Raw genomic sequence first — 18,073 nt, 5'->3', positions numbered from 1 at the left:
TGCAATCCTGCAGCTGTGTTTGAATGTTCCCCCTCATTTTCATGGACAGCATCCTCCTCTTCCTCCTCTTCAGGCATTTGTTGATCTGGTTCATAGAGGGGAATGTTCCTCCTCACTCAAATGTTGTGCAGGATTTGCACAGGTCAAAATGATCTTGCAGACCATTTCAGGGGAATATAGGAGGCTGCCTCCGGTGATGTACAGGCACCTGAATCAGGACTTCAGGATGCCAAAAGTCTGCTCAACTATGGTGCGTGTCCTATGATGTGCCTCATTATAGGCACGCTCTGCTGCTGTGCTAGGGTTGGCAATTGGGGTCATGATCCATGGCTGGATCCCGTAACCCTGATCAGCTGAAAGAGAAAATGAGGGTAAGTATTTTGTTGTTGGTTGCATCGTGATTGTCACTTTGCATGGCAGTTGTTATCTTGTGTCGTTTGTGACTCATCTGTGTTTGTGGTATTGTGTGGGATCCTAGGCTTCTGTGATGTTCTTTCTGCATTGGGTTGTTTGACTATTAAAACTGGTGTTTGGCTGATTGACATGATATCAGTGGTATATTTAGAAACTTGCTGTTCAGTGTGTATCTTCCATGTGTTATGTAATGTGAAAGAAGTGTCTGTGTGTCTTCATTGAAGTGCATGATACTTCCACACACACAAGCAATTCCACTGTGGTGGTAACATGGTTGCACTTTATGGCCTGAACCTCCCATCCAATTCGACATATATAATTGCAGGTGAAATGCAACAGTGAGGCCCTTTGATTTGGCTAGGTGACAATGCACAACACATCTCCATAAGTTGGCAGCACTGAAGTGTTCACAATTGACAATGCACAATTATCCCATGTGTGACAAGTTCTATGCAAACCTATTTTTGTGCCCTCACCAAGTTGGCTCATGTGCAAATGTGTACCTACACTACTGAACTTGCTTCAGGTAAACTGGCTAACTTGGTTGTGGGGGTGAAGGTTTTAGTGTAGGAAGGTCCATCTGCCTGCACATATGTTATGTATATGGGGAATTGTCTCAATCCGTATGTGTAGCAGTGTGCACTTTGCATTAGTGTCACATCCACATGTTTTCATAGCACAGTCCACTTCCTTATTGCTAGCTGGCAATGTCACCCTAGGAGTGATGTGAGATGTGGAACTGCCTCAATAATTCCATGTCACCTTCATTAGAGTCAGCGTCATCATGCTATGTGTCTCATGGTGTTTGACCTGCAGCAACACACATTACACACCCCTTACACAGGACGTATTGCTTGGAAGGGTGTGGGATTGAGTGTTATTGATGTGATTTTGAAAGGTTCATCTTCCAAGTTGTAATGCCAATTAAGGCCATGTCATTGTCACTGTGTGGTTATAAATTGGTCCTGTGTGGCTCTAGAGTGGCATCTCTTGTTATTTGCATCTGTCATTTGTCCATAGGTGTGTCTCCCATTGGGTCAGGATATCAAACATGACTAGCAGTGTTACACCTCAGTGTCTTCCTGGCCACGTGTCAATGTAGTGATGTATGTGTTGGGTGTCCTACAGGGTTGCTGTGCTGTGTGTAAATTACTAGGTTTCTGTACTTACCAACAAGTAGGATATTACCATATCGTCCATCCTGGAAGTGCCGATTGATGGTGCTGTGGCGGAAGTTGAATGAATCATGTACCCTCCCAGGATACTTTACCATTATGTTGGTGAACAATCCCCAGTGATCCACAATGGCCTGCACATTGATGGAGTGTGTGTGCTTCCTGTTGCGGTATAGGTGCTCAGTTGCAGCAGTTGGCACAATCTGGACATGTGTGCAGTCAATGGCACCTAGCACGTGCAGGAAGCCATGAATTGGATAAAACCCCTGTTTGGTCTGCTGCTGCTTCTGCTGTGTGTTGGGGAAGCTGATGCAGTGGGTGTGAGGGAGATGATGGCATCAAGTACCTTGGGAAGGAAGGCAGAGAATGAGGGCTGTGAGATCCCGGCAACCAGGGCACCAGTGGTTTGAAAAGAGCCACTTGCCAACATGTGCAGGACAGTTAGCAGCTTGGTCTCTGGTGGAATGATGTGGGGTGTCTGCAAGCTGGCTGCCAACTGTGGCTCAATGTGGCGCAGCAGCTGCTGTTTGGCTTGCCAGTTTAGTCTGTACCTATGGATGATGTCATGTTCCCTAAGGCCCTGAAGGGTTGGCCTGATCCTTAATATTCTCTCCTGCCTTCTGCGTTGCCTTTGGGGTCCATGTTGGTGTGGTGGTAGCTACTGCTGTTGCTCCTGTGCTCTGCGTCTTCGTGCATGCTGCATGAGTAGCACCCCCATGTCTTCCTTTTTGAGCAATGATGTTGCTTGTGTGAGTTTTCCTTAAGTAGGGGTGTGTTTGCCTCATTTTAACGCCTGCCAGACGTGCGACATTTTTGCACGTTGGATAAATATGGCGCACGGGTGTTTAAGTCATTTTTTTGGATGGGAACGCCGACCTTGCATATCTTTGTTGCAAGGCAGTTTCACGCATCCAGAAAATGGCGCACACTAGGATATTTTGACGTTAGACGGGTCTAGCGTTAAAGTATAAATATACTCTCAATGGATAGGTTACCACAACCAAAAAATATGAATATATTATGCCTAACATAAGACATCTTGACTTGCTCCCGCTTGAAGCTTGAATAGAATTCAAGATAGCTTGTTTACACATAAAGCAATCTATACTGATGTACTGCCCTACCTGACTGAGAAACTCCAGCTCATAACTGGCCACAGAAAAAACAGAAAGCGAAGCTACATAATTCTTCATATCCATAAAACTAGAAGAGGTAAAACAGCTCCCAAAATTGTCGAACTCCATTCCTGATTACATTTGTCTGACGATTTCCATATAGTCCAAAAGGATCAGTTAACTCTATCAGATAATACCTTTCTTATTAACTGTAGCTTTTGTCCTCTCTCTCCTCTTGTCTAAGAGGTCCATGTAGATGTTGGCAGACTATCTACGACCACGGTGGGGGTGGCCATGGCCTCCTCCATTGTGGCAGTAGACTGTCAACCTCCATTTAGTAAGCCTTGAGTGCCTAGTGAGGATTTCTATGCTGTGAGGGTTTGCAAGGGGATATCACATTTAAAGCACCTGTTCTGCATACTTTAAAAAAAAAAAAGAAAAAACACTTGTTAAACAAAATTAGATGGCCCGGTGTACAGGGACTTTTTGCCCTATGTGTGGGGAGACCAGCCTACATACTCAAGCTAAGTATGCATGTACAGACAGGGAAAATAAGATTCATCACATAAAATCCTTTGCCTTCTACATGCTCTAAATTGTACATCCAAAAGATAATGATTCCCTCTCAGAACTTCGATTTCTGACTTTTTGGACTGGTACCTATTTCTCTGAATAGTAGCCTTTTACTCATTGCATCATTGAAAAGTCTTTTATGTAAGTCATTGGCAAGGTATCCTTGTTTTTCAGCAGGGGGAGCAGGTTTGTGGAAGTGTGAACGCTGAATTTACTACTAATTAATTTTATGTATTTTGGGTGAAGGATTTTTATAGAATTTGATTAATATAGAAAATAATGTACATCTTGGAAAATGTGCCCACTTGAGTGGCTGCCTCTAAACTACTTAATGTCTTTATTAAATGCATATAAAATGCCTGCATTAGGAGAAATGTAGTCTCATGATTACATGTTATGTATTTGCTTTATTAATTATGAGCCTTAAGCTAGCATGTTTTTGGTCTTGTTTTGCACAACCTCATATTAAGCTGCACTGTTTAATAAAATCTTGGGAATGTATGTCCAGGGAAATTAAGTCATGTATTGTACACACTGTGTTGACCAAACGTTAGCAGATGTGTAACTTTCTCATCAGAACTGATTGCTAGAGTATCTTGTATTAGTAATTGTTACACTGTATAGTTTGATGCGCGAGACAGCGATGTTCCCAGGAATTAACAATGGATGCACCGACTGGAGTACGGATGGATACAAAAATGTTACCTGACAAGCCTGACGATGGGAACAGGAAAAGAGGAGCCAATCATCGACATGTGAAAGACAGTTTAGTTATATCTTAGATTTGAAGATTAATCCTTATTGGACTAATTGTAAACGTACAATTTCCTGACCAATGGCGATGTGGGAGGTTCTTTAGGTGATTCTAACTTAGCCCGACTGCACCGACAGGAGCGTGCCTATTCCTACTTTAATTCCATCTTTAGAGGGGCTCTTATTCTAGTCTGTTTGAGGAGCAGAACACTTCCTGATGACTTTATTTCTATCTTTGATTTATTGCTCAAACTTTAATGCTGAATGCTGATTCCTTAGGTATTGCTTCTTAAATGGTTCAGATAGTTTAGAGTCCCTGTGTCTGAACCATTCTCCTTTCACTGCCCGCTGCTGATGCTAACCGAACCGATGTCCAACTGACGAAGATAATCACAGCTTGCTGATCCATACGAGGAGAGGTATAACAAAGTGCTATTGTTCTTGTTGTAAGTTTGTCTTGTGCTTCTAGGTACCAACCGCTAATATGATAGAGACATAGTTAGATGTTTTCCAAATTGACTTTGACTAAATTGTTTTGCATGAAGTCCAAAGATGCTATTTTAATCAAAAGTCTATTAAGGAAAACCCTGAAATGTTAACAGGTTGCTATTAACAGATAATTGATGTTGCTCAGTTGTTGAACCTAGATGTATGCTATTTCTATTGCGCAGTTATTCTTGCTATTGGTTTGTACTATAACTCTCAAATGTTAAGTGATCAATGTGTTAGCTTAATTGAGATTCTTTAGAAGATTTGGTCAACCATGTTGTTCTTATATGCTTGTCAGTTGGTTTTGAGAATAATTTATGTGACATTAGCATTGTTAATATACGGAAATAAACCTTCTAACTTTTACATAAAGGTGTGGTTATTCATGACCTAATGGGTCATGGTGTGTAAAGATTATGGACTCCAAAGAATATTTGATGATGTTTATTGATTATGATGACGTAATTGTAATGCATTTGGGGCTTATGGTGGATTCACTCTAAGCGTAGTCAAAAGGTCTATCGAACCTCTAAAGCGTCCCCTTTTAAAATACCAATAAAAGACCAAATAAGGACAGACACACTCACAGAGGTTCTAAACATTTGGTCCCACAGCTTTGATCTACAATCAATCATATGCATTTTTACTACTGTAATCTTCTGAGCAGAGAGTGTTTGCCTGGATGTATGCCTTTGTAATGCATATGACACAGTCTGGAGTCACTACTTTGCAGTCGCTACCTCAGGATTCACTACTTCAGGAGCAGCACTACTTCACAGGCCAGTTAATATTTGTTTTTAAAAGGCTGTTTTCTTTTTAGGTGGGTTAAACTCCTCCAAGCTCCTCATGTTTATAGTTGGAAGTAATAGCACTAACCGCATTGTTTATATACAATTATTTTTTCTCTTTTTTTATCAATTTCTTTTTATTGAGTTTCAGGACACAGTTTAAACATCATCATAATTTAATATTCCCTATCACGAATGAGGACTAACTTCTTCAGCTTTATTCTCCCCTAATCCAGCTCATCTCCTTAATACCATCAGCATAGTAATAGCTTTAATTTTTATTGCAGACATACAGGAACACCAACTTGCTTTTTTATAACATCGTTTTAACATAAGGCCCATATTTACACCTTTTTAGTGCCGCATTTGCATAATTTTTTGATGCAAAAGCGGCGCAAACTTGCAAAATACAATTGTATTTTGTAAGTTTGCACCATTTTTGCGTCAAAAAGCAGCGCAAATGCAGCGCTAAAAAAGTATAAATATGGGCCTAAGTCTTTCATTTTGGCTTCTTGCCTTTGTGCCATTTGACTCCACCTATAGCTCAAAATTCAAATACTTGTAGCATTCAATCTCACTGGTCTTTGTGAAAATATTTTGCTCTCATGATTAGAACAAGCCGCAGAAGCTAAAATGAGAACACATTTTCTATAAGTTCACACTATCTTCTTCAACCATGTAAGAACAAAGTCTGATATTACGAGTGACACATACTTACAACAGCAGCAGTAGCCTGTCGGCGATTCCCCAGTGCTCTACTGCTGCTTCACCACAGTGTTCTAATTAACAACTAGAGTGCTAACATTCTACATTTATGACAAATATGTAGCATAATGTATATAATTACTTCATTTGAACCCTCTAATACTTACCTGCAAACAGTGCTTAATTTGTAAATAAAAATGTGCCGGTGCCCAAAGCTCTCCTCTGAAACACCCGGCTGCTGCAATAAAATGTACGAACACAGAATACTGAGGCAGCGTAATCCTGAAGCCATCTTGGAACTCTTCAGTAAATATAAAGCCACTCCCTTCCCCTTCAGCTCACTCTGATTTCTGCTTTCTCCCTTTGTGACGCTTTTTCGTTTTTCCCTTCCTCCGTCTTTCCCGTTTGTGTCTTTTGCTTGCAGAAAATACTTGAGGCAATAGAATAAGCCCCGGCCTTCAAAAATAAGTGCTGGTGCTCAGCACCGGAAACAACAAGCACAAATTAAGCACTGCCTGCAAAGTAATTTCCAATGGAAAGTAGTGATTCTTGATGTAATTGTATGAAAACGTAGCTGTGATGTAGTGACTCCCAACGTATTACCTGCGAAGTAATGACTGAACTAAAGGCCCTGATTTAATGAAGGGTACACCATTTTTTTGGTACAGTAAACATCTCCAATTGTGCCCAGTGTACACATCCATCTATGAAGGCTAAGGAAGGGACTGTGAAAATGATGCTGCTCAGAATTTCCTTGCAACACCATTTATGAAGATTTCTCCCAGAGCATAGTTAGATCAGTCGGCGAAGTTATACGAATAGCGGCACTGTGCTCACACAATAAGGACAGCCAGAAAAAATGCCTTAGCATTATTTGCCCAGCCTCTCTTGCATCCTAAGAGACAGAGTGTGCAACTTTATTGGATGTCCAAAGAAAGCCATCACATCACTTTCCAAGCAGGAAGATCAGTTTATGATAAAGTGTGCCCATATGTAGAAAATCAATAACTGTACCCAGAGTTACCAGATTTGTACAATCATTAAACACAAAGTCTTTGTTAAAATTAATCATTAATATAAAAACAGCACTTTATTTAACGGCAACGGCACTCCTACCCATACCAAAAAGTGGCATGCAACCCCACAGCTGAAGCGTTTATAGTTTTCATTTTTACAATAAATGAAATAGAATTCTTCTGGTTCAGAACTAGCGTTGAAATGCCTATGTGCAGGCCTCCTGGGTGCCTCGAGCATGTGCAGAAGCATCAGCGCTACCGTTCAACAATGTCCTTCTCCTTATACCTTAGAATAGGTCAGGACATACATGTTTAGTGAACGGGATAGTGTCCAGCAATTTGCACACACATTAGAACAAATCAACCAAGTCACCAAAAATCATTCTGACAAAAGGTGCTCTGTTAGCTGAGTCTACGGGAACCATGTTCACTTGATCCTTCTCCATTGATGTACAGCACAAAGTGACCACAAAGCGGATGGATGTAACTGAATGGCTATAATGCTTCCGATATGGCGTTGCTGGTGGACCTGCTCTGGTGCATAAGTGGCACATGGCGGAATACCTGGGGATACAAATTTCCACATATGTCACACCGAGCTAAGTTTAACCAGGCCACGGACAGAGTCTTCGTGCAAGGAGTCTTGGCTGGCAGGGCTCAGCACGTGCATGGTGTGGCTGTGAGTCATTGGGTTGGCCATGGGCAGCACCCCAGGTGGGGAAGGGGCTTCTTCAGGTGTTAGAAACTGATGCCCCTCCAGCTGCCCTTTTAAGTGCATCATGTCTGTCAACCCAGCTTCGGCAGCCAAGTTGTGCATGGAAGAAGGTGGCGTTGGCTGCCCAAGTGTGGCACAGGGTGCGCTTAGGGTGGTCTTCCCATGCAGAGATGGATCCTCGCCAGCTATGCTGGGCTCGGTCTGTAATAACGGTGTGGCCGCAGCCTGCAAAACGAATTTGGTGCTTTGAATGCACTGGTCTTGGTCACACTGCAGAATGGATCATGGGAAAAAGGAGGAAAAATATACAAAACCAAACCAAGATGCAGATGAGACACAATAAATAAAATGTATAAATGACAGACAGGGGAGGGGCATGAGGAGAAAGCAAAAAGTCATTAGTAATATGCTGCAGATGGAGCTTAGGAACAAATAACATGCATAACCCATCCAGCACCACCCGCATGCTTTGGCAAAAGATCAATGCCATTACTCATTCCCCGTGCATAAACTCTATGCAGTTTTAAAGCGTTTATGTGATGCAATTCTGACTTTTTTAAACTGCTTTCACTGGTTTTAAATATGCAAACTTACATCGACCTTCAACAAATAAGGACCTTGAATAGTGAGCACAATTAATAATTATTGCTTTTTATTTTCTTGTTGAAACATCAGGACCTCAAACTACAATCAGAGATCATGAAAATAACATCATTACTTACAGTAGTCCATGCTTTGAAAGAGTAACGGAGGACATTTGAACTTAGATTCATTAGAGATTGTGATAAGTCCCTTGTTTATCTGCCGATATATATATTTTTTAATTTCAGACACCTGTAAGGGACAACTAATCACTAGCAGCCCAAGAAACCAATATATAGTCTCAGGAGAAGAAGGGCAGATAAAGCAGTATACGAAAGGTCTGATTGACGCGAGTAAATTTGTGTTTACAACAGAATTTACCTTACTTGTGCCTGCCGAGAATTCACAAAGGCATTCATTTTAGGTGTAAACGTATTTATGTGTGTGGAGATCTCTGCTATGAGTGCTACTTCTCCGCCCCTGTAAATCCCACTCAAGGGGCGGGAAAGTGCGCACTTTAAGGCGTGGTTAGCCTCGGAAGTTTGTCAACACCCCAAACATGGTTATTTATTGCATTCACAAGAGCTGTCATAAAACTTATCCAGGTTGGGCGGGGAATGAAGTATCACCTCCAAGTGTAAAGGAAAAGGTTTCTCCATGAGAAAAAATATTTTCCTTACAGAAAACAAATCAAAGAAAAGGAGCGTTTACCCGTTGGAGCTATGCTGATTTTTTCCTCTATAAATAATTCCCCCCTGCAGGAATAGGAACATGCTAGGAATGTCATATGCCTCATGAATACGTATTGAAACTTGTGCCACATGTAGCCTGCCATGTGTATTGCTGGAAATTATTGTGAATTTCAGAAAGAGGTGAATCTACACTCAATCATGGGTGTAAATCTGTAAGTGCAGGTTTGCAACGTTGTACCTGAATCCGGCCCTTAGCCTGAAAAAGGATTCCTGCCTTTTCTGGAAAGGAAGAAGTTTTTGAACGTCTCTAAAATACTAATTGAGAAAGTTCCACGAGGCAAATCAGAAAATTGCAAATTCTTAAGCACCGAAGGGGAGACGTTAAAAGAGTAAGGAGTCTTTCTTAAGTCATCTGTTGATTGGAGAAGTCCCAGTGATGAATAAATTGTGAGGAGTTCTGAAAGTTAACAAAACGCAACCATGTCCATAGCTTCAAGGACAAACAACTTGACCTGTCAAAGTTCCTTAAAAGGGATCCAATTTAGAGATTTAAGAATACATTTGAAGTAATCTTTCAAGAGGTATTTGAAACAAATCTTGCAATTGAATTTTAGAGAATATGTTTATTTTGTTGCACGCTTTTAATACCTTCTAGGATGCTCGCACAGCAATTCGATCTCTGGGTAATTAGCGACTGGGTGACAGATTGTAGAGAAGCCACTGCGTGGAAGTTGCATGTGGACCTGATGCGTTTGAGAATGTAATTAGCAGAGGAAATCAAGGTATTTATACAAGGATAAAAAGGTACCTTTGAGTCAGTGTTTTCCCCATGGTGTTATACTTTCTTAGATTTACAAAGGTTCTGATAAAAAATATGGAGCTAATGTATACATGTTAAAGATGTGAAATATCTAGGTGAGCAAAGGCCTGCTGATCCAACTCATCTTTTTCACTTCGACAGATTTCTGAAAAGCTGTCTGCGTTATGTATTTATGTTACTTGTAGAGCACTGATACTGGCTGGTGGGCCTTCTAAAGCTTTGTAGAAGTTAGGAGGTGGCTAACAAGGTATGGAAGGAAGGGACAATGCCATTCAATATCAGCGGTTCACTTGTACTGGAGCAGTCATCTTTGATGTATTCCAAAGGCCTGTTGAAGCAAATGTGATGCCAGAACTTTCCTGACTCTCGGGAACTCTGATGTGAGGCAGAGGGGTATAGGGACTGTGTTCCAGTAAAATAAGCTTTGCATGCAGTGCATTCTAACCCCAAAACATTTGTACATAACAAGGTGGGGAGATACTATGAAAGGGACTACCTCAACAACTAATGAAAGGGAAGCAGTTGTAGCCTGTGGGACCTTATCCAAGTGATCAGGCCAGGCCTTTCTAAGCTGTGCTGGTTTCACACGAAACTAAGATAGTGTTGAAGTGAATGTGCTCAGTGTGTTCAGAACATTCTAGTGCGCAGGTCCCCCATGAATTCGGAAGAACTATCATAAATATAAAACAGAGTTCATAGATCAAACAATGAAAGATCCCTATTTTGAGAACAGTTAATTTGTGAAACAATATTTGGTGGTCGATCTTGGAGGTTCTGGGTCCTATTCTCTGGAATGCCCTCCCACTATTACCAATGGAAAGAAAATATTTGTTCATTTCCGCAGAGCCTTAAACTCAACCTGATCTGGGCAGATGACTCTTATCCAGTTTCTGGTTTCCACTTATGCTTATTCCTGATGCTGCTCCTTATCTTTATTGGTTTTGCAAAGAAGTTCAAGAGCCTCAAAGTGACCACTGAATATCAAATTGCTCTACATTAGACGGTCTAACAAATTGTTTCGGACCCTTGACCAATGGAATTTGTTTTTATGTAATGCGCTTGGCTACTTCTTGCGTGCTGCACAAGAAATGCAACTCAGTACGATTCAGAGAAAAAAGTGAAAAAACAGCGGACTTGTTTCCACATTCTGAGTAATCGATGATGTGTTGAATGGTTAATTTGGCAGATTTAGGAGTTGATCAATACCTTACCTACAGCTGTTCACAATAATTGAAATTTATTGTGAAATGAATGATTTACAAATTGTTGCTGGTGGCTACCAAAAACAGCATAAAAACATCATTTGATTTTGAAAGTGTGGCAGCTTTTTCCTATATTTGAGAGACCTACTCATACTACTGTAAAATAGCAACATTTATAAAAATGCTGCCTGTTATTAGACGGTGCCTGCCCAAGATGTCATATGACATCTCAGTCGAGATCGTTCAAAGAAATCTTTGTAGGAAATGATTATCAACTCTTTTCAATGAACAGTTCTATTCTTCTCTACTTCCCTCTGAGGGAAGTATTTTGCTCCAGTTCCGGCACTCGGGCCACTCTGTAACATCTGATCTACAATGGCAATCTGGGGCCCTTACTACAATGAAGAAATATTTGTACACTAGTGTAACATGCCACAAAGGATTGTATGAAAAAATGCCTATAGTGGTACTTACCTGATGCAAGCCTAACTAGGAAGCAAAGAGCAGCCAAACCCGAGTGAGAGACCAGAGTATTATACGAAGATTTTAAAAATGCAGACGAACAGTAGTTCTAGTATGCTAGGGTGGGGTGGGAAGAGGGGGGGTGATCCTTGAAGGGATGTGCTTTCAGTGTCTATCAGGATTGCTGGAGGGCCAGAGTAGTCCTGATGTCAATGAAGATATTGTTCCAAATCCTGAGTACGTTTCTGGAGAAGGCATGTCTTCTGTTTGTTTCGTTCTTGTCCTTTTCATCTCTACTCATGTGATGTCCTGGTTCCTGGTGTGGCCCTGTCCATCATAGGTGGTTGATTTCTAGGTCAGATATTTTGGGTTGTTGATTCTGATGGATTTGAGGATGATGCAGCTAGTCCTGAAAGTAATAAGGGCTTGGCCTGTGGTTCCATTAGCATTGGATTGATATTGTCTAACTTCTTCAGGCCCTTCATGAGGCATGCCCTACAAAATTAGGCTCCTACATTGTCCATGTGAGCAAATTAATTGCATAGCCCTTGAATATTTGTTTAATCAAGAAATCTTGCTCTGACATTGAATTAATCAATAATAGTACAGGACGCCATTGCAAACCATACACAAATAACACCTAAATGCCTTTTTCATAAAAAGAAGCGACAATTTGGAATTATTTCAGACTTTTTCATGATGTCACATATCCCATCATCCCTGCTGTGTCTTCACAACCCTAATGCCACACACACTCACAACATCCACTATCCTGGAGAAGAGCAAGCCATCATGCAGTATTAGGAGTGTTACGTCTAACGCAGTGGCATACAATCTTGAGGATTTCCACTTTTCAAAGAGTGCTATAACGGGAATCCACTTATAGATCTAAATTCAGAAGACAACTGCCTCCTGAGGGGACCACCATATCCATGTGTCTTAGAGGTAGGCTCAAGTTTAACAACTTTTAAATTCATTCATACTACCAGTGACAGGGCCGGCCTTTAGCATGGGCGAGCTGGGCCCTGGACCAGGGCACCAGTATTCTGAGGGGCGCATGGAGCTGTGTCCATTAGGGTTATGTCAACAGCAGCGCCCTTTTCATTTGCACCCACTTGACCTTGCCCCTGCGTGTTCTTTTTTGTCTGACTTGCCAGTTTAAAGTGGTTTTAGTCCTTTATTATCATACCGCAGGTGATGTTTTAAACACCCCTTAGACCCCTTCCTTGCCCTCCCTTCACCCTTGGGCCCCTGCTAACACATCAACAAAACCGTCATCTGCGTGAGGCAGCTAAGCTATCGGTGATTTAGGTGATCTGAGGGAGGTCACCGGATGTTTTTGTGCAGGGGCCAGTCACTCATGCAGATCCTGGCCAATGAACACAAAAGGGACTCCCTGGTGCCTCATTTAATTCATTACCATCTGCAAGGGCGGCAAATTTCTCTCCACCCACGCCCAGGGGGCTATCTTAGCAAAGGCCAGCTCTGACTAGGGAGCACATCAACCAACGTGTTGCTTCATTTTACCTCTTCTCCACCTGACCTGCTCCTGAAACTATTAGCACACCTGCTGACCATGAAAACCGCAGGCCTGCAGTGAAAATGTCAACCAAAACACTGACTGTCTGATGGCTCAGTGACTGCTGGCAGCCTTACATTTGCTAACACTAATACCTGTTAGTTGAAAAAATTAGAAAGAGCAGAAGAGCGATTTGAAATGGTATATAAAGTAGGTGGCTACTATTAATTTGAATCTGTAGACAGGCTAATTAAAAAAGTGTGCTGGAGATGCATTCATCATGTAATACTATTCTAAGAAACTGAGCTCTGAGGGCATGTATAGACGAGTTAACACGCAGAAATAAAGAAGACTTCAGACGCAGCGGACAGGCCAGGGAAGAGACAAAAGAAGACCCTTGAATCCACCAGCTCAGCAAAACATAACTGGAGGCAGGAGTTCAAAGAAGAGTGTAACTAAGGCAAATGAAAACACAATCCTCATGTACGTCCACTTCCACATCCAACTTCCGCTGCCAACAGTATCAGCAGCAAGGAAAGTGATTTGAATCGATGAATGAAATAATGAACTTCTGAATAGATAATTAAACCTCGGCATCAAAAAAGGATTAAAGTGACTTATTGGAAGAAGTCCTTTTGGGATCCAAGGGCAGTGTGTTGGGTCATACTGTAGAGCAGTAGACACAACAGGCGAGTTGGCACTGACAGCAATAAAACATATGAAAAACAGCTGCGATGCCACGCAAGAGATGACCAAAGAAGTAGTAAGCCAAGATGCAGCGATAGTGAAAGAGGAAATAGCTGAGGTAGGCTCTATGCCACTCATCTATACCAACATGCAAGTGTCCTGTAAAAGAGTGGGTCAGTACAACCACATGTAGCAGTGGGGCCAGCCTGCGAGGATTTAAAAACAATTTGTCCATAGGGTGATTAATGCAGCATCATATGATCCGGGGGATGGCTTAGCGTCCTCTCCATCTTAATTGGACACCTTTCAGACCCTGATTTCAATGTCTTTAATTAGGGACTGTTTAGCGAACTTTTATGGCATGAGCCTTAAGAGTTGAAGCGATTTAGAGGCTAAAACTGTAAAAAAATGTTTAGCCATTTCTTCTAGCATTAATGAGCTAGGGCTTAAAAAGAAGCAGTTATTGATGTCTTCTCTTCAGATAGATAATGGTGGCAAAGGGGATTTCAATATAAAAATATGCTCCAAATTGACAGTCAGCTCCTAAATAAGCCATCAAAGCATGGTTGTGTGTGGTAAACCCCATTGTAGGTGCTAATTTCTCTATTAATACTGTTTTTTGTCCTGAGGTAAATAAGTGATCAATTTTTTTGTGATCTGTAGATCCTGTTACACACTGAATCGCAGAAAGCACTCCTGCCCTTTTAGAAATTACTCTTCTTGCCCGAATGTAAGGAAAGTCAGAGTTGCATCATAAACAAAATAATACACATAGACCACCGATCACCATTTCATCCAGTCAAAATATTCTGTTACACATTTGAAGACAACATTACATTCAACCATTGAAAGCCGAGAAATGATATCATCAATGTGTGACGGGCGGCTTAGCTTGACCATTGTGCTGTTTTTTTTATTCAGAACATCAGTAGCATTTGTTGAGGAGACATGAGCAGAAGAAGCTGTGTAGACATTTCATGAAAGGAATCTTCACCAAAAGACCCAGTGCCCACCACTGCTCTGGCAATGGTGCCGAAGAATGCATGGCTGGTGGTCATAGATATTCACGGTGGCATTGTGCCTGTTATTTTCACGTTTGTTATCATAACAAGAAATATGTTCCACAAACATTCAAGACACTTTCCACATGAATACTGAGACTGCCTTGGGAGATGGTAATGATGGAAACACTGTTCCTGTACTGTACGCAGAAGCGCCCAGACGCACTGGTGATTAAGCTCTGGATAAAGCTTCACCTCGTTGTGAAAGTCTTCTTGAGTGATCAGGCAATGACAACACTTCGGGGGGACATTTTGGCATAGCTAGCTATCTGGTGCTAAGGTAAATACCTTGACACCTGAACGGAAACCCTTGTTGCATTATTGCTGTCACGGCCAGGGATCATTCCCTCTAATCCCAAGCCATCAGTGAGTTGGTTAGTTTGTTAGTGCAGGCAGGGAGGCGTTTGCAGGGATCCTGATGGACAACACTATGGGATAGTTCCTACCATGTTGCTCTGAGACTGCGTTGCCCCATACATTGTGATGCCATTGGAGGGTGCCACTGCCTGAGGGGAGTCGGGCTGCACGATTCCTCTTCTGTCGATGAGACTGTAGAAAGACAATTCATCACTGTTATCAGCTAATCAATTTAGCTTAAATAACAAATCCAAGCAAGTAGATTAGAAATGCATCAAAAATTAAGTATTTATGTTTTATCACAGAGCCATCACCTAATTTGTTCACCAGCCACATGTTAAGAAGTTGTTCATTTTTTCACCTTTATTCCAAGAAAGTAAATAGTGCACTGTAAGACCTAATTAGCCATTTAGGTACATTAGTCATCCTGGCCATAGAGCCATAACAGGGGATTGTTCCTTTAAACCACAATTAACTGTTGAATAAAGGTTGAGATTTGGCCAGTCTGTTGAAAAATATTAAAGGCAACTGTGTTAGAAAGAGTACAGTTGTGTGCGGTGAACAATGGTGTTACAGTAAATATGTGGACTATATCTAATAAAAGATTTAGAGAAACAACATGCAGTATGGTTGCCTCAATGGACTGTTTCTTCGCCATTTGATGTCTTTAATACTGACAGCTTTAACAAACGTATGCCATAAAGACATTTGTACACATACATTTAAAAGCTGAAAGAGAATGGTCAATGATTAGAGTCCTTGACTTTGCACGACTGAACATGGGGAATGTTATTCCTAATATCTTTGCTCTGAGGATTCATTTTGCACTATGCTTAGTAGTGCTTACAATATTACTAACGAACTACAAAACGCAATTCAGAAGACGTCAGCCACTCCTATCTATTCTGTGTGGAAATCTCCACCATGAATGGGAGATCTCAGCGAATACACACATATGTTAAAATAGTAAATGTGGGAAGGACCAGGGAGAGTGGCTGAAAAATTAGGAATACTTACTCTTAAATGGGTGGGATTTACAGAGCGGTAAGGAGGGGTTTAGGAAGGGACATACAAATACGAATACCCACTCATGAAACAGTAAGGCTTATTGCTATTCACAAACTATACTTTTAAAGTTACAACAGCCCAAATGGTCTCAAAATATTAGTAAGTGTACTCTAGCTCAACCTTGGAATAAGTCTAGTTCTACACATGGCCACTCACAAGTACAAGAACGCACTCCTATAAAACATAATAGAGACAAAAACATAACATAACACCCCATCACAAATAATATTAAATACATTAAAATATTTCAACATTTAAATTAAATAATAAATTATAATAATGCTGTTTTTTAAAATATATAAACATATATTTTAAAGTAATACAAAATCAAATCACTATTAATAAAATTTATAATTTTTGCCTATCCTTTCCCATAAGGGGATCTCTGCCTATGTGTGAAAAGTTACTAGTATTAACTTTACACTTGCAAATCCAGACTTAGATGTCACGAGTTCAACCCCCTCAGCTGAGGTGTTGAAGAGACGTAAGTCTGCACTTAAGTATAAACCTACACTCTGAAATGGTAAATGGCAAAAAACTATAAACTTGCACATGAGTAAATCTATACTTGTATATTTACCTTAGTGAAATTACCAACAAAAGGTAAAAAAAAACAGTCAAACGTCCAATTAACTACTGAAGTACGAAGGACAACTACAAGTACCTAGCATGACAAAAAGCGTAACCTTTTATCCGATTCCATCAGATCTTTCTAGAGAATGCAAAATCATTAGATTTTTAGAGAGTGAACTACAAAGATAGTAACATTTATAAATGTGGAGGGATTAGAATAAACTACATTGCCTATTTACTTACTATTCCAAAAACAAATAGTGAAAAAAAGAAAACATATATAAAGAAAGCCTAAATCTCCCAAGGACCCTCTGCTTCTTGTCACATAGGATAGATTCATCAATATAAATCAGCTGGTTGCTTGCTAGACAAACTGTATCAGAGTAACTCACAAGGACTTAACACTGTGGCCTGAACCACCAAAAACGTGATTACAACTGATGCTACAGTACCCACTCCTGGCTATCACAGCAAAATGTGACAATGCACATCAACACCTTCATGTCAAGTTTGGCGATAATTCTGATTTAGGTGGAAACTTCAATTTCTGTCCAAAGCAGGACTAAGAGTGTTGTGGGAAAACCCCATGTGGTAAACCTTCATGGCCCTCATTCCAGTTTGGTGGAATATGGTGGGGTATTGAACACCTGTGGCAAATATAATCACCCCATCGTGAGGTATTTAACACCTGTGATAAAATAGCTCATATTCCGAATTTTCTAAAGACAAATTAGGCATATCATGCTGAATCCGTTTTTAGCACACCAAATTCTGCATGTTTTGCCTTATTTATGTGTCTTTGCTCCAGACTACAGCAGATTTGACCTGCCAGAACGTACCAGGAGAAAACTGCAAGCATGGGATAATTATCACACAACTTGTAATATCGATCCCTGTGCAAATGCGTATTTGCACAAGGATCAGATTTCAGCCTTTGACTCGTAAAGAGGGCCCATGTTGTAACACTTCATGCCGCATAACATTTTACTAGGCAGAACCAGGTAAATTGTGCATGGGTGAATGCCTTCTGAGTGGCGGGGTGGGGGGCAAGAGGAATACGGCTTGCAAAAGCTGATTTCCATGGTTATTCTTCATTCTGAACCAAAAACTGATAATGATGAGGTAATACTGTACAGGGATATTACCCCAAGTAAATTACATATGTGCCTGGGTTCATGAACTTAGTAATCAACTCAAATAGAAAAAGGCTAAGATATATCTGATTGGGAATGGAAGGCAGACAGAACCAGTAACATACAGAAGAAAATTACCCAATTCTACTTCTCCATGAATGAGTTGCAATTTTA

General features: G+C 40.8%; 1 protein-coding gene across 2 annotated transcripts in view; it reads right to left on the bottom strand.

Annotated features, from left to right (window-relative positions):
* Positions 1-6,875: 6,875 nt before the first annotated feature.
* The window catches only part of ZDHHC14 (zinc finger DHHC-type palmitoyltransferase 14), a 435,812-nt gene continuing 424,614 nt past the window's right edge, over positions 6,876-18,073 (bottom strand). Inside the window, exons 8-9 of one of the 2 annotated variants that reach the window (XM_069235302.1) lie at positions 15,215-15,317; positions 6,876-8,013 (exon numbers count right to left, since the gene is read on the bottom strand). In XM_069235302.1, the coding sequence (XP_069091403.1) occupies positions 7,618-8,013; positions 15,215-15,317 (499 nt within the window). In that variant the 3' untranslated portion in view covers positions 6,876-7,617. The remainder of the gene's footprint in view (positions 8,014-15,214; positions 15,318-18,073) is intronic. The other variant, XM_069235303.1, reaches the window with a different exon arrangement.

This window comes from Pleurodeles waltl, chromosome 5 (assembly GCF_031143425.1).
Source record: "Pleurodeles waltl isolate 20211129_DDA chromosome 5, aPleWal1.hap1.20221129, whole genome shotgun sequence".
Taxonomy (NCBI): domain Eukaryota; kingdom Metazoa; phylum Chordata; class Amphibia; order Caudata; family Salamandridae; genus Pleurodeles; species Pleurodeles waltl.
This window is presented reverse-complemented; position numbering and strand designations above follow the sequence as displayed.